We start from the raw sequence: 26,830 nt of genomic DNA, 5'->3' as shown, positions 1-26,830 counted from the left end.
ACAGCAGTAGATATACTAAGAATGATATGAACAGCAGTAGATATACTAAGAATGATATGAACAGCAGTAGATATACTAAGAATGATATGAACAGCAGTAGATATACTAAGAATGATATATACAGCAGTAGATATACTAAGAATGATATGAACAGATATATACTAAGAATGATATGAACAGCAGTAGATATACTAAGAATGATATGAACAGCAGTAGATATACTAGAATGATATGAACAGCAGTAGATATACTAAGAATGATATGAACAGCAGTAGATATACTAAGAATGATATGAACAGCAGTAGATATACTAAGAATGATATGAACAGCAGTAGATATACTAAGAATGATATGAACAGATATATACTAAGAATGATATGTACAGCAGTAGATATACTAAGAATGATATGAACAGCAGTAGATATACTAAGAATGATATGAACAGCAGTAGATATACTAAGAATGATATGAACAGCAGTAGATATACTAAGAATGATATGAACAGCAGTAGATATACTAAGAATGATATGAACAGCAGTAGATATACTAAGAATGATATGTACAGCAGTAGATATACTAAGAATGATATGAACAGCAGTAGATATACTAAGAATGATATATACAGCAGTAGATATACTAAGAATGATATATACAGCAGTAGATATACTAAGAATGATATGAACAGCAGTAGATATACTAAGAATGATATGAACAGCAGTAGATATACTAAGAATGATATGAAGAATGATATGATATGAACAGCAGTAGATATATACTAAGAATGATATAAGAAATAGCAGTAGATATACTAAGAATGATATGAACAGCAGTAGATATACTAAGAATAAGAATGATATACTAAGAATGATAACAGCAGTAGATATACTAAGAATGATATGAACAGCAGTAGATATATATGAACAGCAGTAGATATACTGAAGAATAATATGAACAGCAGTAGATATACTAAGAATGATATGAACAGCAGTAGATATACTAAGAATGATATGAACAGCAGAAGATATACTAAGAATGATATGAACAGCAGTAGATATACTAAGAATGATATGAACTAAGAATGATATGAACAGCAGTAGATATACTAAGAATGATATGAACAGCAGAAGATATACTAAGAATGATATGAACAGCAGTAGATATATAGTAGATATACTAAGAATGATATATACAAGTAGATACTAAGAATGATATGAACAGCAGTAGATATACTAAGAATGATATGAACAGCAGTAGATATACTAGAATGATATGAACAGCAGTAGATATACTAAGAATGATATATACAGCAGTATATATGTCAGTGAGCTATGTCAAGAGTCCAGTATATGAATAAATATGTCGTGTGTATAACACAGTGTAACTAAAATACAACGGACAGTAGTAGAAATAACAGAATGAGCAATGTACAGAATACAGTATTTAAAGGGAAGAGGGAAGAGTCCAGTGGTTTTAATTTCTCCATAATATGAGAGCAGCTTTGGCTGTGTGTGTGTGTGTGTGTGTGTGTGTGTGTGTGTGTGTGTGTGTGTGTGTGTGTGTGTGTGTGTGTGTGTGTGTGTGTGTGTGTGTGTGTGTGTGTGTGTGTGTGTGTGTGTGTGTGTGTGTGTGTGTGTGTGTGTGTGTGTGTGTGTGTGTGTGTGTGTGTGTGTGTGTGTGTGTGCGTTCTTGTATGTTTGTTTGTGACAGCTTGTTTGTGTGTTTTGTGTGAGTGAGTGTGCATCACCTGGTAGACGGTTAGTGATGGCTGTTCAACAGTCTGATGGTTAATAAAAGCTGTTGTTTAGTCTGCTTTCTTTTGTCTCTGTTAACCTGTTGAGCTAAAGGCTAACCTAAGTCTTCATGTCTACTGCACTACTCAGGTCAAACTATATTAGTCAGTTAGCACTAAACACATACCGTCAATAGAAAATAAGACAGGAATGTCATGAAAATAAACATGTGTATTCACTGAATCAGCTGATTCAGAATCAAAACAATCAGAATCAAAACAACTTATAGTCTCTGAACATTAAAAATCAAGTCTGTTTTAGTTAGTTGTAATGTTCAACTAACTTCAGTCCCCCCCCAAAATTAACTAAATATTTCTGACCCCAACATTCTACTCAAACCACGGGTGTATTCACTACACTCTTAGGGAAAAACGGTGCTATCTACAACCTAAAAAGGCTCTTCGGCTGTCCCCATTAGCGAACCCGTTGAAGAACCATTTTGGTTCTAGGTAGAACCCTTTTGGTTCCAGGTAGGACCCTTTAGAAACCCAAAGGGTTCTACCTGGAACCAGAAAGGGTTATCCTATGGAGAAGAACCCTTTTGGAACCATTGTTTTATAAGAGTGTAGGAACCAAAAAGACCTACCTGAATTTGTCCAAAACGTTTTCCGTTGCAAAAATGTTTTTTTATAGTGTGAAACGTATTGCAACGGTGTGCGACTAATGAATACACTCCAGCAAGTGACTATGGGTGTGGCTAGGCTACACATCTCAAGGAACCATGGAACTTTGTGGGTTACAAATTTAATAAACTTTTTTTCATCCCAGTGGGGCATTTATTGCTGGTAGGCACAGGATATATTAAAATACAATAATATAGCCAGCAAGACAATACAGTCAATCAGCAATACAGTGAAAACAGTAGTACAGTCCATGAAATAGTCCATAGTCCGATACTGAAAAGGAGTTAAAAAATCACCCAATTAGTGTAAAAAAAAAAAAAACAGTCTGAATATCATTCTATTTTACAGGGAGAGAAAGGCAGCAGGACATAGCTTCAAACCTCTGACATGAGAGGATCCTGATTAGTCTTCTGGTTGAAGATCAGAGGTGGAAAACTGCTCATTTGATAAAAGTCCTCGCATGATCAATTGAACTTCTGATATATTTCCTCATTTGTGGAAAAACATGTTTCTTTTAGATGTCTGGTCCTGATGTCTGGTCCTGATGTCTGGTCCCTTAGACTACAGTAGAGTCAGAGGGAACACTTCTAACAAGTCTAACTAATGAAGGGGAAGGATACAAGTGGTGCACACTACTGAGTATTCCTTCATGTCTAATGCACTCTGGGGGGGAACAGGGTTTGTTGGAGACTTTACCAGCTCTACAATCTGACTTTGCCACTTTTCTTCAGCCTTTGTGTAACTTTGATTTACTCTCAGCAGCAGATGGTGTCTTGTAGGGATATCAATGCTAAATACTTTGGTACTCACTCCCTGTTAGTACTTACTACCTGTTAGGGACAGATCGAAATTTACTGGGGGAGGGGTGGTCCAAAATAGGGAAGGGTTGTCAAACTTTCTTTTTTTCTTTGGGGAGGGTAGTGTGTTTGTTTTGGTGGACACAGGGAGGGTAGTGTGTTTGTTTTGGTGGACACAGGGAGGGTAGTGTGTTTGTTTTGGTGGACACAGGGAGGGTAGTGTGTTTGTTTTGGTGGACACAGGGAGGGTAGTGTGTTTGTTTTGGTGGACACAGGGAGGGTAGTGTGTTTGTTTTGGTGGACACAGGGAGGGTAGTGTGTTTGTTTTGGTGGACACAGGGAGGGTAGTGTGTTTGTTTTGGTGGACACAGGGAGGGTAGTGTGTTTGTTTTGGTGGACACAGGGGGGAGGGTAGTGTGTTTGTTTTGGTGGACACAGGGAGGGTAGTGTGTTTGTTTTCTAACAATATAATGATTATTTTTGTACAAAATATTTGGATAGAAAATGTAAGAATTACTGTACCTTCTATACGTCTATATCTGTATTCCAGACACAGTAGCTATCTGACATAAAGAAATATGTGTCGTGTCGTAGCATGTCACATACAGTATCTCCATCTCTCTGGGGTTAGGCCAAAGGTCTCTTTCTTTTTTCAAATGTATTTATTAACACCTGTTACAAAACACAAGAAAGTTTAGTGACATTTAGAGATTGCCAAGCCAAGCCTTCGATACTGGGTAAACCTACAAGGTCAAGGTTGACAGTCTATTTATTGTAGTGTTGAAAACGCAAACATCCACGAATAGCACAGAGAGGCGGCTGCCTATCTACAGACTTGATATCATTGGCCACTTTCATAAATGGAACACTAGTCACTTTAATAATGTTTACTTATCTCACATTACTCATCTCATACGTTTATACTGTATCCTTCACTATCTATTCTTACTATCTATGGCATCTTAGCCGCTCTGTCGCTGCTCATCCATATATTTTATACTTCTATATTCTCATCCCATTCCTTCACGAGAGGGTGTGTATTAGGTTTTGTTGTGGAATTTGTTAGATATTAGGTTTGTTGTGGAATTGTTAGATATTACTTGTTATCTAGAAGCACAAGCATTTCACGACACTCACAATAACATCTGCTAACCATGTGTGTGTGACCAATACAATTTGATTTGAAGTGCCCAATGTCAGTATGCTTTGTTTATTGGTGGTGTAGTGCACTGGCACAGAAACCGGTTGGTGGAAAATTCATTGCATATATTTTATATGATTATAAATATGGCATCAAAGTGTTGAAAACCTGATTTCCCCAGAGCTGATCATTGTCGGCAGCTGTCTCTGATGGTTGTGTATTGAAACAGGCAGGTAGAGTGAGCTCGTCTGTGGTGGTCGGCGAACCCTCAACCTTCTGGCCCGTAGCCGTGTGTGGTATTGACTGTGCCACAAAATGGCAAAATCAATATCCACGTTTATAAACATAGGGTCGCTACAGTTAGTTTTATTTGTGGTCGTAAACCATATTTTGAGTTAATTCTATGAGGAGGGAAGGTGTTCATTTATTTTATAGTACAAGGGGAGTGTCATGTGGAAATATTTGTAACTTTGGGGAGTTTTTTTTTTTTATGACACCGTGAGTTGTCAATTTCGATCTGTCCCTTAGTACTCACTACCTGTTAGTACTCACAACCTTTTAGTACTCACTAACTGTTAGTACTCACGACCTGTTAGTACTCACGACCTGCTAGTACTCACTACCTGTTAGTACTCATGACCTGTTAGTACTCACTACCTGTTCCCACTCACTACCTGTTACTACTACCTACCTGTTAGTACTCACGACCTGTTAGTACTCACTACCTGTTAGTACTCACGACCTGTTAGTACTCACTACCTGTTAGTACTCACTACCTGTTAGTACTCACGCCCTGTTAGTACTCACGACCACTCACAACCTGTTAGTACTCACGCCCTGTTAGTACTCACGACCTGTTAGTTCTCACTGCCTGTTAGTACTCACACCTGTTAGTACTCACGACCTGTTAGTACTCGACCAACCTGTTAGTACTCACTACCTGTTAGTACTCATGACGCCCTGTTAGTACTCACGACCTGTTAGTACTCACTACCTGTTAGTACCTCACTACCTGTTAGTACTCACCTGTTAGTACTCACGACCTGTTAGTACCACGACCTGTTAGTACTCATGACCTGTTAGTACTCACTACCTGTTAGTACTCATTACCACTCACAACCTGTTTACTCACTCCCAGTTAGTACGACCTGTTAGTACTCACGACCTGTTAGTACTCACTACCTGTTAGTACTCACTACCTGTTAGTACTCACGACCTGTTAGTACTCACTACCTGTTAGTACTCACGACCTGTTAGTACTCACTACCTGTTAGTACTCACTACCTGTTAGTACTCACAACCTGTTAGTACTCACTACCTGTTAGTACTCACGCCCTGTTAGTACTCACGACCTGTTAGTACTCACAACCTGTTAGTACTCACTACCTGTTAGTACTCACGACCTGTTAGTTCTCACTACCTGTTAGTACTCACTACCTGTTAGTACTCACGACCTGTTAGTACTCACGACCTGTTAGTACTCACTACCTGTTAGTACTCACGACCTGTTAGTACTCACGACCTGTTACTACTACCTACCTGTTAGTACTCACGACCTGTTAGTACTCACTACCTGTTAGTACTCACTACCTGTTAGTACTCACAACCTGTTAATACTCTGTTAGTACTCACTACCTGTTAGTACTCTGTTAGTACTCACTACCTGTTAGTACTCACAACCTGTTAGTACTCACTGCCTGTTACCACTCACAAGCTGTTAATACTCACTCCCAGTTAGTACTCACTACCTGTTAGTACTCACTACCTGTTAGTACTCACTACCTGTTTGCACTCACTTCTTGTTAGTACTTACTACCTGTTAGTACTGACTCCTTGTTAGCACTCACTCCCTGGTAATACTCTCTCCTTGTTAGTACTCACTCCCTGATATAACTCACTGCTTGTTAGTACTCACTACCTGTTAGTGGTACATGTTTTCATTCCATTACATCAGGTATCTCTGGACAAGGTTGAGGAATTTAAATGTCAGTTTACTTCTTGAATAGGAATGGACACCAATGTCCATGGTAGTCCTTACTGTATAGTGTATAATTGTATCGGTTATTTTACATTCCAATTTCATGAACAAATCTATCTAATTGACACCCCCCTCCCTCCCCTACAGTATGAATTCAAATTGAAGAACATGAAGAAGAAGAAGGTCAACATCATTGTGTCTGCCGATGGTGTGAGGGTGGTTTTGAGAAAAAAGAAAAAGGTAAGGCCCCTTCGACAGATGACACCCCGATGAAAACAGAATGTCAAAATGTTGTTCTTTATTAGGAATTATTCTATCATTGTATTGGAGACTTTTTCTTAGTCCCCTTCAATTTTACATTGTATGAGTTTGGCTGTCTTGTGTCGTGTCCATAATGCACACTAACATCAATTATTATATTACACTGAAGTCAATGACACATACAGTACATTCGGAAAGAATTCAGACCCCTTGATTCTTTCACATTTTGTTACGTTACAGCCATATTCTAAAATGGATTAAATAATAAAAATGTATTCAGCAATCTACATGCAATACCCAAAGCAAAAAAAAACAATTTTTCAACACTTTGATGCCATATTTATAATCATATAAAATATATACAATGAAAAGCGAAAACAGGTTTTTAGAATTGTTTGCAGAAATACCTTATTTACATAAGTATTGGAGACTTTGCTATGAGACTCAAAATTGAGCTGAGGTCCATCCTGTTTCCATTGATCATCCTTGAGATGTTTCTACTACTCGATTGGAGTCCACTTTTGGTCAATTCAATTGATTGGACATGATATGGAAAGGCACACACCTCTCTATATAAGGTCCCACAGTTGACAGTGCATGTCAGAGCAAAAACCAAGCCATGAGGTCGAAGGAATTGTCCGTAGAGATCTGAGACAGGATTGTCGAGGCACAGATCTGGGGCAGGGTACCAAAAACATTCTGCAGCATTGAAGGTCCCCAAGAACACAGTGGCATCCATCATTCTTAAATGGAAGATGTTTGGAACCACCACAACTCTCCCTAGAAGTGGCCGCCCGGCCAAACTGAGCAATCAGGGGAGATTGGGAGGTTTCCAAGAAAAAAGGCACATGACAGACCGCTTGGAGCATGCCAAAATGCAACTAAATGACTCTCAGACCATGAGAAACAAGATTCTCTGGTTTGATGAAGCCAAGATTGAACTCTTCGCCTGAATGCTAAGTGTCACGTCTGGAGGAACAGAGAGATCCTTGATAAAAACCTGTTCCAGAGTGCTCAGGTCCTCAGCCTGGGGCGAAAGTTCACCTTCCAGCATGACAACGACACTAAAGAAACAGCCAAGACAACACAGGAGTCGCTTTGGGACAAGTGTGGGGCGGCAGGTAGCCTAGTGATTAGAGCATTGGGGCGTTAACCGAAAGTGTTGCTAGATCGAATCCCCGAGCTGACAAGGTAAAAATCTGTTGTTCTGCCCCTGAGCAAGGCCATTGTTCCTAGGCCATCATTGTAAACAGGAATTAGCTCTTAACTGACTTGTCTAGTTTAAAAAAAAAATGTCTTTCCATGTCCTTGAATGGCCCAGACTTGAACCTGATTGAACATCTCTGGAGAGACCTGACAACAGCTGTGCAGCAACACTCCCCATCCAACCTGATGGGAATGGGAGAAACTCCCCAAATACAGTTGCACCAATCTTATACCCTAGAAGACTCGAGGCTGTAATCACTGCCAAAGGCCTACTGAGTAAAGGGTCTGAATACTTACTGTATCTAAATGGTATATCTGTGGGTATTTTTTAAATATAAATTTGCAAACATTTCTAAAAACCTGTTTTTGCATTGTCATTATGGGGTATTGTGTACAGATTGATGAAGGGAAAAAAACAATTTAATTAATTTTGGAATAAGGCTGTAACGTAACAAAATGTGGAAGTAGTGAAGGAGTCTGAATACTTTCCGAATGCACTGTACATCTACAGTTTCCGCGTGAAGGAAACGTTATGTTACATGTTTTCAACAGTGTGAAGTGTGTAACTGTTCCTTACAGAGGCAAAATAAAACAAGTAATTTAAAAATGTATCCTAAAATGTAAAAATACAGTGTTCTGATCAACATTCTTTGCATATGGAGACAGAATGGCTTATGGATGCAGAATGTGTTGATTTGCCAAAAGATGTAATACCACCATAGCTCTCTGTCCTTCATGGAAGCTGCAAGGTCCTACATATTGAATGTCTGCAGATGGAAAAAAGTTTCAATCCATATTTATTTTAGGTGAAACACTTCATAAATCTGTTCCTAAGTCATAGCAGTGAATTGCAGCATTGTGTTGTTCTCTGGTTGTGTTCCAGAGGAAAGAGTGGTCATGGGATGACAACACAGTCATGATAACACAAGACCCCATCTATAGGTAAGGGAATGTCAAAGTGTCCTCAAACATAACGCTCTTTTTTTTTTATTTTTTAAATCTCAATATCAAATCCTTTCTGGGTAATAAAGTACCGTCCTGAGATTGTTTTCAATTAAAATGGTCCAAAAAGAGAATTTGGGAAGTCTCTTTCCTATTGGTCTATAATCTAATTTACAGGAAGTCTCTATCATAATTTTCACTATAGTATTATTCCAACCTCACAGTGTGGAAAGGAAATATATATAACACACAGGAAAATCATGTTTTTCACAGCACGGAGCCTTGAAAATATTTTGGGGGTATTTTTATACATTGATGACTTTTGGTTGAGTAGTTAATTAAAGGCCCAGTAAGGTCAAAATTCAGTTTTGTTGATGAAACTAACACTGTAACAGTATGAACATGTGATCAGTGTTATTTCCTAGTAGAAAATACAATATTTGTGGGGGGGTACATTTTACCCCATTTTCATGATATCCAATTGGTAGTTACAGTCTAGTCCCATTGCTCCAACTCCCGTATAGACTCGGGAGAGGCGAAGGTCGAGAGTCATGCGTCCTCTGAAACATGACCCTAACAAGTCGCACTGCTTGCTTAACCCCCGAAGCCAGCCACACCAATGTGTCAATGAAAACATTGTATAGCCTGCGACCGATGTCAGCGTGCATGCACCCGGTCGACACAAGAAGTCGCTAGAGTGCGACGGGACAAGGACATCCCAGCCAGCCAAACCCTCCCCTAACCCAGACAACGCTGGGCCAATTGTGCGCCACCTCATCAGTCTCCCAGTCACATGATTGAACCCAGATGTGTAGTGATGCCTTTAGCACTGCGATGCAGTGCCTTAGACTGCTGCACCACACGGGAGGCCCCTGAAAATACAATCTACATAGGACGTTCTAATCAACCGCTTACATGGGCGGAAGACAGGTGCCAGGTGACATCACCAGGCAGTAAATTGGTTAGTAGACCAATAACCAAGAGAGTAACAGCCAGTTTTCCCCTTCCCCACTCAGACCACTCCCAGACAGTCCTAGAATTTATTTAAATTGAGAAATAGTTTTTGCTAAAAAGCTATTTTTGTGAATTTGAATGGAAAACTATTACAGTAAGTTACTTAAATTATTACAGCGAAAGGATTTGATATTGATATGAAATGGCTGCATTGGGCCTTTAAAAGTGAAATCAATCAAATTCTCATTATCATTACATTTTCCCCGTCTCATTTAGGATTTTCTATGTGTCACATGACGCCCAGGAATTGAAGATCTTCAGTTACATTGCGAGAGATGGACAGAGCAACATGTTCCGTTGTAATGTCTTCAAGTCCAAGAGGAAGGTATGACCTATAATTCTACAGCTCCTTCAGAAAGTATTCACATCGCCTTAACATTTTGTTGTGTTAGAAAGTGGGATTAACATTTATTTAATTTACATTTTGTGTCAACGATCTACATAAAATACTCTGTAATGTCAACGTGGAAGAAAAATTATAACTTTTTTAGAACATTTATGAAAAATAAAACACTAATATACAGTATCTTGATTATATAAGTGTTCAACCCCTTGAGTCAATGTGTTAGAATCACCTTTGGCGGCTGTGAGTCTTTCTAAGAGGTTTGTACACCTAAACCCAGCAAGAAAAGAAATGTCCCTGTCTTTCAAAGATAATTCATAAAAATCCAAATAACTTCACAGATCTTCATTGTGAAGAGTTTAAAAACAGTTTCTCATGCTTTTTCAAAGAACCATAAACAATTAATGAACATGCACCTGTGGAACGGTCGTTAAGACACTAACAGTTTACAGATGGTAGGCAATTAAGGTCACAGTTATGAAAATTTAGGACACTAAAGAAGCCTTTCTACTGACTCTGGAAATCCCCAAAAGAAGGATGCCCAGGGTCCCTGCTCATCTGCGTGAACGTGCTGCAAGGAGGCATGCTGCAAGGAGGCATGAGACTGCAGATGTGGCCAGGGCAATAAATTGCCATGTCCATACTGTGAGACACCTAAGACAGCGCTACAGGGAGACAGGACGGACAGCTGAACGTCCTCAGAGTGGCAGACCACACAACACCTACACAGAATCGGTACATCCGAACATCACACCTGCGGGACAGGTACAGGAGGGCAACAACAACTGCCCGAGTTACACCAGGAACGTACAATCCCTCCGTCAGTGCTCAGACTGTCCACAAGAGGCTGAGAGAGGCTGGACTGATGGCTTTTAGGCCTGTTGTAAGGCAGGTTTCACCAGACATCACTGGCAACAACGTCGCCTATGGGCCCAAACCCATCGTCGCTGAGTCGTACTTTGTGTGCTGTGTTAGATTTGCCCCAAACATAATGTTTATAAAAGTTCATTTCTTTGCCACATTTCTTTGAAAATGTACTTTAATGGCTAATTGCAAATAGGATGTATATCTTGGAATATTTGTATTCTGTACAGACTTCCTTCTTTTCACTCTGTCAATTAGGTTAGTATTGTGGAGTAACTACAATGTTGTTGATCCATCCTCACTTTTCTCATATCACAGCCATTAAACTCTGTAACTGTTTTAAAGTCACCATTGGCCTCATGGTGAAATCCCTGAGTGGTTTCCTTCATCTCCGGCAACTGAGATAGGTAGGACGCCTGTTTCTTTGTAGTGACTGGTTGTATTGATACACCATCCATAGTGTAATTAATAACTTCACCATGCTCAAAGGGATAGTCAATGTCTGCATTTTTTATTTTTACCCATCTACCAATAGGTGCCCTTCTTTGCGAGGCATTGGGAAACCTACCTGGTCTTTGTGGTTGAATCTGTGTTTGAGATTCACTGCTCGACTGAGGGACCTTACAGATAATTGTACGTGTGGTGTACAGAGATGATGTAGTCACTCAAAAATCATGTGAAACATTATTATTGCACACAGAGTGAATCCATGCAATTTATTATGTGACTTGTTAAGCACATTTGTACTCCTGAATTTATTTAGGCTTGTCATAACAAAGGGTTTGAATACTTATTGGCTCAAGACATTTCAGCTTTAAATTGTTCATTCATTTGTAAACAGTTCTAAAAACATAATTCAACTTTGTGTTAAAGCCAGCGACCAAAAAAATCTACATTTCATAGATTTTAAATTCAGGCTGTAACAAAAAAATGTGGAAAAAGTCAAGGGGTGTGAATACTTTCTATATATCTTTTATGTAATTCTATGGTTAAGACAGTGTGTATCGCTGTGGGAGTGGGCTGGGTATGAGATGTAAATTATCCACAGGATCCAGATCAGTGGTATATAATCTGTGGTATATAATCTGTGGTATATAATCTGTGGTATATAATCAGTGGTATATAATCAGTGGTATATAATCAGTGGTATATAATCTGTGGTATATACTATGTGGTATATAATCTGTGGTATATAATCAGTGGTATATAATCAGTGGTATATAATCAGTGGTATATAATCTGTGGTATATAATCTGTGGTATATAATCTGTGGTATATAATCTGTGGTATATAATCTGTGGTATTTAATCTGTGGTATTTAATCTGTGGTATTTAATCTGTGGTATTTAATCTGTGGTATATAATCTGTGGTATATAATCTGTGGTATATAATCTGTGGTATATACTATGTGGTATATAATCTGTGGTATTTAATCTGTGGTATTTAATCTGTGGTATTTATTCTGTGGTATTTAATCTGTGGTATATAATCTGTGGTATATACTATGTGGTATATAATCCGTGGTATATAATCCGTGGTATATAATCTGTGGTATATACTATGTGGTATATAATCTGTGGTATTTAATCTGTGGTATTTAATCTGTGGTATATAATCAGTGGTATATAATTTGTGGTATTTAATTTGTTTATCTCTACAGGGTATCAGATATGTGGCAGCAGATGCTTTGGGAAGGGGGCTGGGTATAGGGCACTGTGCCATGATGCATTAAAGGAGCCTTGGGACTCTTGGATCAATAGAGAGTTTTGTCTATACACAAAAACACACACACACATTGTCTCATCTACAAGATCACAGTTGCACACAGTACACACATGTGATGACTTTCAACTCTGCACGATAGAAAAATGCTGGTAGAAAAGAATGGCTCGCGACTACCCCATAGCTGCATATTAAACAGAGGAAATGTTCTTCATTACAAAAGCCTGGATAACAACCCTTCCAGTGAGGTTGACTCCCATCCCTTCACCATGGATACCAGGCATGTACCGTTGACAGTGACTGAGTGAAGCAGCATACTAATTCATCACAAATGACACCCTATTCCCTATTGGCCCTGGTCATAAGTAGGGCACTACATAGGGATGCAGTCAGTAGAGAAAGAGGCTTTTAATTCTGACATTTGCAACCTGTACCACCTGCCATCTGTACCACAAAGTAAAGACACAGGATGTAATCCCCTATATGGTGTAGTCGCGCTTCTCAGGTGCCCCCAGCCCTGAACCTCTTATCTCGGACTTCCAGATCAAACCTTGTCCAGAGGAGAGGAGGGTAAACTGCTGATACTGGGTTTGGTAACCCTGGCTCCCATTGATCACTGTTGGGTTTAAAGAATCCTGAAATTCCTAAATTGGCCTTGTGATCCAGATGGTTCTTTTTTGAGAGCAGTGCTAGTATCTCAAAGGTCGTGAGTTCACTTCCCGTTGGGCCATGTAAAAGTAAAATTAGTGGTGATCCTTTTGGATTGAGGCATCTACTGGAAATAGCTCAAATGATCATCATATGGTACAGTATGGTACTTACTATACACAGGTAACATAGAATATCATAAACATATAACGGTGGTCATTATTGTTGCAACATAGGAGCACACTGTCTCACACACACAACACTGGCCCTGTGCTTACCGACATACAGTGGTGATTGACAGCCTTGAAGCAGCATTCCTCCACAGTATGAATGTGGGGCATTTTAAAGCACCTGGTCAATGTGCCACTGAGTGCACAAGACAACCCTCATTCGGGCCTTGCGGCATAATTGCTCTAAAGGCAAGAATGTATAACGTTGGAGATATTGAATTATTTTGGTTATATAATCAATAGATTTTTGAGTTCGTTGTGCCTTGTAGGGTCTAAAGGAAATGCTTGAGATCCTACGGCTCTGGAATGAACCAATCCATTACAACGACAGCATGCACCCACTGAATTACTGTGCCGTCTAAAACTCTCTCCCCTCCTTCTTTTGTGTCCTCTCTCTCCCCCATCTCTCTCTCTCCCTCCCATCTCTCCCCCTCCCTCCCTCCTCGGTCTCTCCCACTTCTTCCTCTGTCTCTCTCCCTCCCTCCCCATCTCTCCCCCTCCCTCCCTCCCCATCTCTCCCCTCCCTCCCTCCCTCCCCATCCCCCTCCCTCCCTCCCTCCCTCCCTCTCCCCTTTTCTTCCACCCCCCACCCCTCTAGTCCCAGGCCATGCGCATTGTGCGGACGGTGGGCCAGGCCTTTGACGTGTGCCACCAGCTGACCCTGCAGCAGACAGGGGAGCAGAGCTCTGAGGATGGACTGGACACCAATGCTACCGATGCAGATGGGGAAGACGCTGTGCCAGGTATGACTCACTTGCCCATGCACCATACTGTCTTATTACCTTATACCATTTTATTACCTAGAACCATCTTATTACCTAGAACCATATTATTACCTAGATCCATCTTATTAACTAGAACCATCTTATCACCAAGAACCATCGTATTACCTAGAACCATCTTATTACCTAGAACCATCTTATTATCTAGTAGCGTCTTATTACCTAGTAGCGCCCTATTACCTAGAACCCTCTTATTACCTAGTACCGTCCTATTACCTAGATCCATCCTATTACCTAGATCCATCTTATTATCTAGAACCATCTTATAACCTAGAACCATATTATTACCTAGAACCATCTTATTACCTAGTAGTGCCCTATTACCTAGTACATACTGTTCTATATTTGCACAGTGGGGACATTCTCTTCTGAGACTCAATCAGTTAGAGTGTGTTGTGACTCTAGAGAAAGTGGAGAGGAGCCAAATTCTGATTCGATGTTTCAAGTGTCTTTGTGTCTGAGAAAATCTCTAAAGTACAATTAGTTTGTATTAAAAAAATGGGTTATGTTATATGTTTTTGCTGGTGGTAGTTGGTCCCTATGTTAGTATGTTTATGATTTGTTTTCTCTCTCCATCCATCTTTCTGTCTCTCCATCTATCTCACTCCATCCATCTTTCTCCATCCATCTCTCTCTCCATCCATCTCTCTCATTCAGCCAAGACGAGGTTGGCATTGTCTGATTCGACTGACCTTGAAGCCACCACAGAGGACAGCATTGACTGTTTGTCATCTGACCTCGACAAGACCAAAAGCCAGGACCTTCTTTGTAAAGATGGGAAGGTACTGTATGGCCTGAGTCTTATTCATTACATCACACTGTAACGAAACGTTTTGCAACAGAAAGTGTATGTGGACACCAGACCATTATTCCTCCTCCACCAATCTTTACAGTTGTCTCTATGCATTGCGGCACGTAGCGTTCTCCTGGCATCCGCTCAACCCAGATTTGTCCGTCAGACTACCAGATAGTGAAGCGTGATTCATCACTCCAGAGAACGCTTTTCCACTGCTCCAGAGTCCAATGGTGGCGAGCTTTACACCACTCCAGCCGACGGTTGGCATTGCACATGGTGATCTTAGGCTTGTGCGCATGGTGATCTTAGGTTTGTGTGCGGCCGCTCGGCCTTGGAAATCCATTTCATTAGGCTCCCAACGAATAGTTCTTGTGCTGACGTTGCTTCCAAAGGCAGTTTGGAACTCAGTGTTGGAACCGAGGACAGACAATTTTTTGCTACGGACTTCAGCACTCGCCAGTCTCGTTCTGTGAGGTTGGGTGGCCCACCACTTCACGGCTGAGCCATTGGTTACTCCTAGACATTTCCACTTCACAATAACAGCACTTACAGCTTGTCGGGGAAGCTCTAGCAGGGCAAGAATTTGACTAACTGATTTGTTGGAAAGGTGGCATCCTATGACGGTCCCACGTTGAAGCTTTTTGCAGATTAACAGACTGAAGGATCTGAGATGTTATCTCCTGTTTGTCGTTATCTTGTGTTTGTTGTCATAAGGTCGGAAAATATCTCATAGGGTGGTGCTGTAATATTAATGTGTTCCTGTGTTTTATTGATGAAAACACAGCATGATGCTCTCCAGTGATCTACTAACCAGTGTGTCATTCAACCCACTCACTATCTATTCTCTCTCTCTCTCTCTCTCTCTCTCTCTCTCTCTCTCTCTCTCTCTCTCTCTCTCTCTCTCTCTCTCTCTCTCTCTCTCTCTCTCTCTCTCTCTCTCTCTCTCTCTCTCTCTCTCTCTCTCTCTCTCTCTCTCTCTCTCTCTCTCTCTCTCTCTCTCTCTCTCTCTCTCTCATTCCATATTGATATGATAAAGTCTATGGTGAGGGACTTCTGTGTTTGAACCGATGGTTGTTCGCAAGATGATGATAGTATTGTGTATTCTAGAGGTCTTGTTTTACAGTGAACGTCTTATCGAACAATGAAGTTCAAGAAATAGAGTTCAGGAAACATTTACCAATGAACTAAAGTAGAAAAAGATAATAAAATCAAAAGTAACACAAGAAAATGACATAACAATAACGAGGCTTTATACAGGGGGTACCAGTACCAGGTCAATGTGTGGGGGTACAGGTTAGTCCAGGTCATTTGGAAAGTGACTGCATAGACACTAAACAGAAAGTAGCAGCAATGTAAACACAAAGGAGAGGGGATACATTGTGGCCATTTGATTCATTGCTCAGCAGTCTGATGGCTTGGGGGTAGAAGCTGTTGAGGAGCCTTTTGGTCCTAGATTGGCGCTCCGGTATCACTTGTCGTGCGGTAGCAGAGGGAACGGTGAACGGTGAACTGTGTTAACAAACCTCCAAACGAGCTTCAATGCCATACAACTCTCCTTCCGTGGCCTCCAACTGCTCTTAAATGCTAGTAAAACTAAATGCATGCTTTTCAACCGATTGCTGGCAGTGTAACAGTATACCACCCATCGCTCCACAAAAGCCGCGGCCCTTGCAGAGCAAGGGGAACAACTACTTCAAGGTCTCAGAGCGAGTGACGTCACCGATTGAAACGCTATTAGCGCAAACCCCGCTAACTAGCTAGCCATTTCACATCAGTTAAACCCGCACCTGCCCGTCTGACTAGCATCACTACTCTGGACGGTTTTTAGACTTAGAATATGTGGACAACTACAAATACCTGTGTCTGGCTAGACTGTAAACTCTCCTTTCAGACTCATTAAACATCTCCAATCCAAAGTTAAATGTATATTTTATTTTATTTCACCTTTATTTAACCAGGGAGGCCAGTTGAGAACAAGTTTGTCACACCTTGGTCTTAGTATTTTGTGTTTTCTTTAATTATTTGTTCAGGCCAGGGTGTGACATGGGGTTATTGTATTGTCGTATTGGGGTTTCAGTAGGCATTGGGATTGTGGTTGATTAGGGGTGTGTCTAGTATAGGCTTGGCTGCCTGAGGCGGTTCTCAATCAGAGTCAGGTGATTCTTGTTGTCTTTGATGGGGAACTATATTTAAGGTAGCCTGGGTTTCACTTTGTATTTCGTGGGTGATTGTTCCTGTCTCTGTGTCGTTTCACCAGATAGGCTGTAATTAGGTTTCACGTTCCGTTTTGTTGTTTTGTATTTGTATCAGTTATTTCATGTACCACGATTCATTCATTAAAGACATGAGTAACCACCACGCTACATTTCGGTCCGACTCTCTTTCAACAAACGAAGAACGCCGTTACAAAGTTCTCATTTACAACTGCGACCTGGCCAAGATAAAGCAAAGCAGTGCAACACAAACAACAACACAGAGTTACACATAAACAAACGTACAGTCAATAACACATTAGAAAAAGTATATATACAGTGTGTTCAACATCGACAGGCAGGTTACCTTCGCTTTCTTTAGCTCGGTGTGGATGTTACCTGTAATCCATGGCTTCTGTTTGGGAAATGTACGTACGGTCACGGTGGGACAACGTCATCGATGCACTTAGAGTAGAGGACAGTTGAACGGTCTGGTCTGTCTCTACTGTATACCATCAATATACTTAAGTAATGAACTAATAATCTAATGATAATCCTCTATGAGCTGAGCTGGGCTGAGATAGACCCTCATCTCCATCAAACCAGATTGTCTTTGTACTGTAACATGCGGTAGATGTCTGTCACAAAAGCTAACATGCTGTACAACACAAGAAGGTACTCAAAGACCCCCATAAATACTGTCAGACATAACAGCCACTCTCCTCCAGACCACTATTTATAGTCTCCCTTTTAAAAGGTGTTTTTTCACTCTCTCTTTCTGCTTGTCAAATAACTATCTATCTTCCTATCTCTGTCTCTCTTTCTCTCTCTATCTCTTTGTTAATAGCTTCATCTTCCCTGTCTGATTGTATCAACCTCTTTTGTAGCCTATTGTACTGTATTGAACCGTATTGTACGGGGCTGCAGGGTGGCCTAGTGGTTAGAGTGTAGAGGCGGCAGCGTAGCCTAGTGGTTAGAGTGTAGAGGCGGCAGCGTAGCCTAGTGGTTAGAGTGTAGAGGCGGCAGCGTAGCCTAGTGGTTAGAGTGTAGAGGTGGCAGGGTAGCCTAGTGGTTAGAGCGTTGGACTAGTAACCGAAAGGTTGCAAGTTCAAATCCCCAAGCTGACAAGCTACAAATCTGTTGTTCTGCTCCTAGGCCGTCATTGAAAATAAGAATTTGTTCTTAACTGACTTGCCTAGTAAAATAAAGGTAAAATTAAAAGTTGTGTTGAATCCCAGTCTGGTGTATTCATAGCACAGAGATAATTACTGCTAGTATGGAGCTGTCCTTGGTGCTGTGTCCTTATTTCTTTATGATGGTAGGCATATTAAGTGAAGTGCTAAATGAAGTCCAATAGGTTTCCAAAATGAGCTTTCACTATTGTGGTACACACAATTATAACACGTAGTAACATAGTGGCACCATTCACCAATGGGGAAAGGAAGGCTAATACTATCAGATGGAATAGAAGTCATGACAGTTTTGCTCCACATAAAGATAACAGTATTAGTAACTCATTTCTGCCTGTGTGAACATACAACAATGTACAGTATGGGCTTGTAAAATTTCCCCAAAACTTCCCCAAAATGTACCGTTTTTTTTTCTTCTTCTGAAATCCTGATTTGAAGATTCCCAGAATCAGGAGGGAATCAACAGACAATCTGGGAATCCTTCAACCAGGATTTCTGGGGAAAAAACAGTAGATTTGGGGAAAAGTTACTGGAATCTTGCAGTTTAACAATATGCAACGTGACGTGTACCCTCCTATCCTCATTCATTATAGATCACTAACAACTGACCTGGTCCTCTTTATTCCCCATCCAAGGACCTAGCCCTGCAGCTGACCTCCCCCAGAACGGGGCCATCCGTGTCGGACCTGTTGGCCGTGAACTCCCCCCGCTCAGTGGAGCACCAGGTGCAGCTGCTCCAAAGGCTGCTCCGGCAGCAGGAGCAGCAGGCCCAGGCTGCTGCAGCACAGGTAGACACGTTTTCAAACTTTTCCAAATGACAGTTTGTCTTGTTGAATGCAGCTCATGAGTAACATTGGCATAGTTTGATTAGCCAAAATACTGTACATTTCACTGTTTGTTATGGTATTTTAGATCAAAAAGAGACGATTAAACTTGAGCCACAGTACCTTGGCAGATTATTAGCTAGCTAGAAACCTCGTACAGCATTTTCTGTGGTGACCACAAGTGGATATTTCATAATGTGTCTGAACCGTCACTATAAACAGTACGACATTTTATATATTGAGTTTTTTGTTCATATTTTCCCGAATGTGTTTACGTTTCTTTTCAGTAGTTCAATTAGTGTTTATTTTGTTTAACTGGTTCGTGCTACCCTGAGCTACCACTCTAATGATTGACGGTTCAACAAGAGAGAGGTATTGCCTTTTGCTGCTGGGGCTATAAAGAATGATAAGACAGTGCTCTTCCTTAAAGGGAGCTCTCAGCTCTGCTGGTCTAACAAGACATTCCTTATGACTAACGAGCAACGTTGTCACTCTACACTCTCTAGTCTGATTCTCATTCTCTCTTGTCATTCCTGTAATCACATGGCTTGGTCTAATGAGGTTTGGGCCGGTTTTTGGGTTATAACGCCGGATTCTTTTTAATGCTGAGCGAACGGAGGCAGAGGAGTGAAGAAACATTCCCTTTGATCCTGGATCAGTGGATGTGTGTTTGTGAATTTCTGTTAGATATTTGGGGGTATTTCTGTGTGTGTATGTTTAATAACCTATGAGTGCATATTCATTTATATTATTTTACTGTGTGTATCTGTGTGTGTGTCCTCACAAAAATAGTAATACACAAATGTGTGTGTGTGTGTTCGCATTTTTGATTGCATGCGCCTGGTGTGTAAGCATGCACACGAACATACAGTATCTACATACAGTATCTACATACAGTATCATACATACAGTATCTACATATAGTATCTACATACAGTATCTACATACAGTACATACATACAGTATCTACATATAGTATCTACATATAGTATCTACATACAGTACATACATACAGTATCTACATACAGTATCTACATACAGTATCTACATACAGTATCTACATACAGTATCTACATACAGTACATACATACAGTACAGTACATACATACAGTATCTACATACAGTATCTACATACAGTATCTACATATAGTACATACATACAGTATCTACATACAGTATCTACATACAGTATCTACATACAGTATCTACATACAGTATCTACATACAGTACATACATACAGTATCTACATACAGTATCTACATACAGTATCTACATATAGTATCTACATACAGTACATACATACAGTATCTACATACAGTATCTACATACAGTATCTACATACAGTACATACATACAGTATCTACATACAGTATCTACATACAGTACATACATACAGTATCTACATACAGTATCTACATACAGTATCTACATACAGTATCTACATACAGTATCTACATATAGTATCTACATATAGTATCTACATACAGTATCTACATACAGTATCTACATATAGTATCTACATACAGTATCTACATATAGTATCTACATACAGTATCTACATATAGTATCTACATACAGTATCTACATACAGTATCTACATACAGTATCTACATACAGTATCTACATATAGTATCTACATACAGTATCTACATACAGTATCTACATATAGTACCTACATATAGTATCTACATACAGTATCTACATACAGTACCTACATATAGTATCTACATACAGTATCTACATATAGTATCTACATATAGTATCTACATATAGTATCTACATACAGTATCTACATACAGTATCTACATACAGTACCTACATATAGTATCTACATACAGTATCTACATACAGTATCTACATACAGTATCTACATATAGTATCTACATACAGTATCTACATATAGTACCTACATATAGTATCTACATACAGTATCTACATACAGTATCTACATATAGTATCTACATATAGTATCTACATACAGTATCTACATACAGTATCTACATATAGTATCTACATACAGTATCTACATATAGTATCTACATACAGTATCTACATACAGTATCTACATATAGTATCTACATATAGTATCTACATACAGTATCTACATATAGTATCTACATATAGTATCTACATATAGTATCTACATACAGTATCTACATATAGTATCTACATACAGTATCTACATATAGTATCTACATACAGTATCTACATACAGTATCTACATACAGTACCTACATATAGTATCTACATACAGTATCTACATACAGTATCTACATATAGTATCTACATATAGTACCTACATATAGTATCTACATACAGTATCTACATATAGTATCTACATATAGTATCTACATACAGTATCTACATATAGTATCTACATACAGTATCTACATATAGTATCTACATACAGTATCTACATACAGTATCTACATATATTACCTACATACAGTATTTACATCCCTGCAAACATGTGTGTATACACTCTCACCTCCCAGTGTGTGTGTGGTGTGTGTCTACCTAGACGTGTGTGTATACACTCTCACCTCCCAGTGTGTGTGTGGTGTGTGTATACACTCTCACCTCCCAGTGTGTGTGTGTGGTGTGTGTATACACTCTCACCTCCCAGTGTGTGTGTGGTGTGTGTCTACCTAGACGTGTGTGTATACACTCTCACCTCCCAGTGTGTGTGTGGTGTGTGTCTACCTAGACGTGTGTGTATACACTCTCACCTCCCAGTGTGTGTGTGGTGTGTGTCTACCTAGACGTGTGTGCTCCAGGACCAGCTGTCAGTGGAGGTGCGTGCAAGGACAGACGCCCAGGCCCGTGTCCAGAGACTCCTGCTGCAGAACAAGGACCTGCTGCAGCACATCTCCCTACTGGTCAAACAGATCCAGGAGCTGGAGCTCAAGGCTGCTGGAGGACTCAGCTCCAGTGACTGGCTTTGCTTCTTTATCCATTCTCTCTTCTCTTATCCCTCGCTTTCCTTCTTCTCCCCCTCACTCTTCATCCCTCTTTCTATTCACATCTCTCCCCTCTCATCCCTGTTTATTTTCTCATCTCTCCCCTCTCATCCCTGTTTATTTTACCATCTCTCCCCTCTCATCCCTGTTTATTTTACCATCTCTCCCCTCTCATCCCTGTTTATTTTACCATCTCTCCCCTCTCATCCCTGTTTATTTTCTCATCTCTCCCCTCTCATCCCTGTTTATTTTACCATCTCTCCCCTCTCATCCCTGTTTATTTTCTCATCTCTCCCCTCTCATCCCTGTTTATTTTACCATCTCTCCCCTCTCATCCCTGTTTATTTTACCATCTCTCCCCTCTCATCCCTGTTTATTTTACCATCTCTCCCCTCTCATCCCTGTTTATTTTCTCATCTCTCCCCTCTCATCCCTGTTTATTTTCTCATCTCTCCCCTCTCATCCCTGTTTATTTTACCATCTCTCCCCTCTCATCCCTGTTTATTTGACCATCTCTCCCCTCTCATCCCTGTTTATTTGACTCATCTCTCATCTCCCTCTCATCCCTGTTTATTTGATCCATCTCTCTCCCTCTCATCCCTGTTTATTTTATTTTCTCATCTCTCATCCCTCTCATTCCTGTTTATTTTCTCATCTTTTCTCCTGTTTATCTCTCCCCTCTCATCCCTGTTTATTTTCTCCTGTTTATCTCTCCCCTCTCATCCCTGTTTATTCCCTGTTTCTCATCTCTCCCCTCTCATCCCTGTTTATTTTTATTTGATCCCTGTTTATCTCTCCCCTCTCATCCCTGTTTATTTTCTCATCTCTCCCCTCTCATCCCTGTTTATTTTCTCATCTCTCCTCTCATCCCTGTTTATTTGACCATCTCTCCCTCTCATCCATGTTTATTTGACCATCTCTCCCCTCTCATCCCTGTTTATTTTCTCATCTCTCCCCTCTCATCCCTGTTTATTTTCTCATCTATCCCCTCTCATCCCTGTTTATTTTACCATCTCTCCCCTCTCATCCCTGTTTATTTTCTCATCTCTCCCCTCTCATCCCTGTTTATTTTCTCATCTCTCCCCTCTCATCTTTCATCCTTTTCTTCTCCTTTTTCTGTACTGTCATGTATTTAATAATCATCAGAATTGACATAACAGCTTATCAGTAACGCTGTCATCTTGCTGTCATCTTGCCTGTCATCTTGCCTGTCATCTTGCCTGTTATCTGCCTGTCATCTTGCCTGTTATCTTGCCTGTTATCTGCCTGTCATCTTGCCTGTCATCTTGCCTGTTATCTGCCTGTCATCTTGCCTGTTATCTGCCTGTCATCTTGCCTGTCATCTTGCCTGTTATCTGCCTGTCATCTTGCCTGTTATCTGCCTGTCATCTTGCCTGTTATCTGCCTGTCATCTTGCCTGTCATCTTGCCTGTTATCTGCCTGTCATCTTGCCTGTTATCTGCCTGTCATCTTGCCTGTCATCTTGCCTGTTATCTGCCTGTCATCTTGCCTGTTATCTGCCTGTCATCTTGCCTGTTATCTGCCTGTCATCTTGCCTGTTATCTGCCTGTCCTCTTGTCTGTCATCTTGCCTGTCATCTTGCCTGTCATCTTGCCTGTTATCTGCCTGTCCTCTTGTCTGTCATCTTGCCTGTCATCTGCCTGTCATCTTGCCTGTCATCTTGCCTGTCATCCAACCTGTCACCCAACCTGTCATCTTGCCTGTTACCTGTCTCTCATCCTGCCTGTCATCTTGCCTGTTATCTTGCCTGTCATCTTGCCCTTTCCAGTTTATCATAATCTCCGCTCTCAATTATCCCCTCAAATCACCTCCTCTCTCTCATCTCTCTATTCCCTCCACTCATCTTCTTTCCTCCATTCCCACAAAAAAAAATATTTCTTTTATTTGTATCTTTCATTATTTATCCCTCTTTTAATCTCACTCTCTCTCTTCTGTGTTTACTCCACAGTGGGCTCCCAGGACAGTTTGCTGGAGATCACCTTCCGTGCCAAGCCCCCCCTGCGTGACGCCCCCACCATCCCCACCTCCATGGGCCCCCAGCAGGGTCAGCCCCAGATCACCAATGGCCCATGGGCCTCCACCCTAACAGGGTCCTCTCCACCAGGGACCAGGGCCCCGGAGAGCCTCTCTCTGGGGCCTGGCGGCAGTGCCGTGAGGCTGGAGTGCTTCCGCTTCCCCCGCCGCAGGGGAGAGGAGCCCCACCAGAACCAAGACCAGGAGGGGGAGAGTCCGAGCTCAGGCGGCCCAGACGGGGACTCCCCTGTGGGTGGAGAGGAGGTCCTTGGAGCCCTGGAGCTCCTCCGGTTCCGGGAGTCGGGGATCGGTTCGGAATACGAGTCCAACACGGACGAGAGCAGTGACAGGGACAGCTGGGGGCAGGGCGAGGGGGCGGGGCCTGAGGGCACAGCACGCCTCTTCAACGTGCTGAACGCAGAGAGCCCTTCAGACTGTCTGGATGATGAGATGGCTGTGTAGCCCTCCACAGCTCTGCTTCACTCAGTCATAGCATATACAGTAGTGCTATAGTGTTGTTGACAGTTCTCCTCCCTCCAAACTCTGCTCACAGTACTTTTGTTTGATATTTGTTAATATTTATGAGATATGTGTTTATATTTATTAGATATGTGTTTATATTTATTAGATATGTGTTTATATTGATTTGATATGTGTTTAGACCTATTAGATATGTGTTTATATTGATTTGATATGTGTTTAGACCTATTAGATATGTGTTTATATTTGTTATACTTGCTAAATATGTTTTTTTTGTTGCATTGTTTACATATGTTGGATATTTTATTATTTGTTTATTTTTTCTGTTTTTGTTTATATTTGATGCAGTTGTTTACGTGTGTTTGTTGCATTTGTTTTATATTTTTTAATATATTTTGTCTCAGCACTTGACTTTCTGCTGCTGTTTCTACTCCCCTGGGCTTATTGCAGTGTAGTTGTAGTCTGTGTCAGACTCTATATCTAAATATATGACTCTGGTCTGTATCATATATCTAAATATATGACTCTGGTCTGTATCATATATCTAAATATATGACTCTGGTCTGTATCATATATCTAAATATATGACTCTGGTCTGTATCATATATCTAAATATATGACTCTGGTCTGTATCATATATCTAAATATATGACTCTGGTCTGTATCATATATCTAAATATATGACTCTGGTCTGTATCATATATCTAAATATATGACTCTGGTCTGTATCATATATCTAAATATATGACTCTGGTCTGTATCATATATCTAAATATATGACTCTGGTCTGTATCATATATCTAAATATATGACTCTGGTCTGTATCATATATCTAAATATATGACTCTGGTCTGTATCATATATCTAAATATATGACTGGTCTGGTCTGTATCATATATCTAAATATATGACTCTGGTCTGTATCATATATCTAAATATATGACTCTGGTCTGTATCATATATCTAAATATATGACTCTGGTCTGTATCATATATCTAAATATATGACTCTGGTCTGTATCATATATCTAAATATATGACTCTGGTCTGTATCATATATCTAAATATATGACTCTGGTCTGTATCATATATCTAAATATATGACTCTGGTCTGTATCATATACCTAAATATATGACTCTGGTCTGTGTTATTGGGCCATTGTGTAACAGTGAAACACACCCCCCCAGCATGGCCAGTCATCAGTCTTGATGTTTTTTTTATTGAAAGACTTTAAATGGGTTAAAAAGGACTAAACTAGACTTGATATTGTTTTGAACTGTGAACTGCAAACGCCTGCTGTACTAACACTGTGTTACAGTACATTTGACTGGATCTCATTTGCAACGAACAAGTGATTCAAAACAGTTTATATTCATGTTTTTATCCACCACATTGCAACATACAATATATCATTTTCCCCTAGACTATTGGTACGATTCACTTTTGTGCCAACTGAATATCATACAGCACAACCAAAGTGTTATTAACCATAATGTCAACAGCTCAACTCACCATCGCTACACTGTTTCCCATCTCTCCCAAGACAGGATTTAGATTGACTTTGGAGCCAATAATCTATCACTACTCTGTAGAGGAGAGGTTTTAGGCCAATAATCTATCACTACTCTGTAGAGGAGAGGTTTTAGGCCAATAATCTATCACTACTCTGTAGAGGAGAGTTTTTAGGCCAATAATCTATCACTACTCTCTGTAGAGGAGAGTTTTTAGGCCAATAATCTATCACTACTCTCTGTAGAGGAGAGGTTTTAGGCCAATAATCTATCACTACTCTCTGTAGAGCAGAGGTGTTAGGCCAATAATCTATCACTACTCTCTGTAGAGGAGAGGTTTTGAGCCAATAATCTATCACTACTCTGTAGAGGAGAGTTTTTAGGCCAATAATCTATCACTACTCTGTAGAGGAGAGTTTTTAGGCCAATAATCTATCACTAGAGGAGAGGTTTTGAGCCAATAATCTATCACTACTCTGTAGATGAGAGTTTTTAGGCCA

General features: G+C 40.4%; 1 protein-coding gene across 1 annotated transcript in view; it reads left to right on the top strand.

Moving 5' to 3' along the window:
* Nucleotides 1–25,683, top strand: part of LOC118378884 (carboxyl-terminal PDZ ligand of neuronal nitric oxide synthase protein-like) — a 31,326-nt gene extending 5,643 nt beyond the window's left edge. Inside the window, exons 3-10 of the mRNA XM_052463408.1 lie at nt 6,477–6,569; nt 8,680–8,738; nt 9,969–10,077; nt 14,159–14,303; nt 15,000–15,124; nt 19,156–19,308; nt 22,108–22,276; nt 24,275–25,683. Of these exons, the coding sequence (XP_052319368.1) occupies nt 6,477–6,569; nt 8,680–8,738; nt 9,969–10,077; nt 14,159–14,303; nt 15,000–15,124; nt 19,156–19,308; nt 22,108–22,276; nt 24,275–24,801 (1,380 nt within the window). The 3' untranslated portion in view covers nt 24,802–25,683. The remainder of the gene's footprint in view (nt 1–6,476; nt 6,570–8,679; nt 8,739–9,968; nt 10,078–14,158; nt 14,304–14,999; nt 15,125–19,155; nt 19,309–22,107; nt 22,277–24,274) is intronic.
* The last annotated feature ends 1,147 nt before the right edge of the window (nt 25,684–26,830 follow it).

Source organism: Oncorhynchus keta, chromosome 15 (genome assembly GCF_023373465.1).
Source record: "Oncorhynchus keta strain PuntledgeMale-10-30-2019 chromosome 15, Oket_V2, whole genome shotgun sequence".
Taxonomy (NCBI): Eukaryota; Metazoa; Chordata; class Actinopteri; order Salmoniformes; family Salmonidae; genus Oncorhynchus; species Oncorhynchus keta.
The sequence above is the reverse complement of the archived record's forward strand: the minus strand, read 5'-3'. Positions and strand labels throughout refer to the sequence as shown.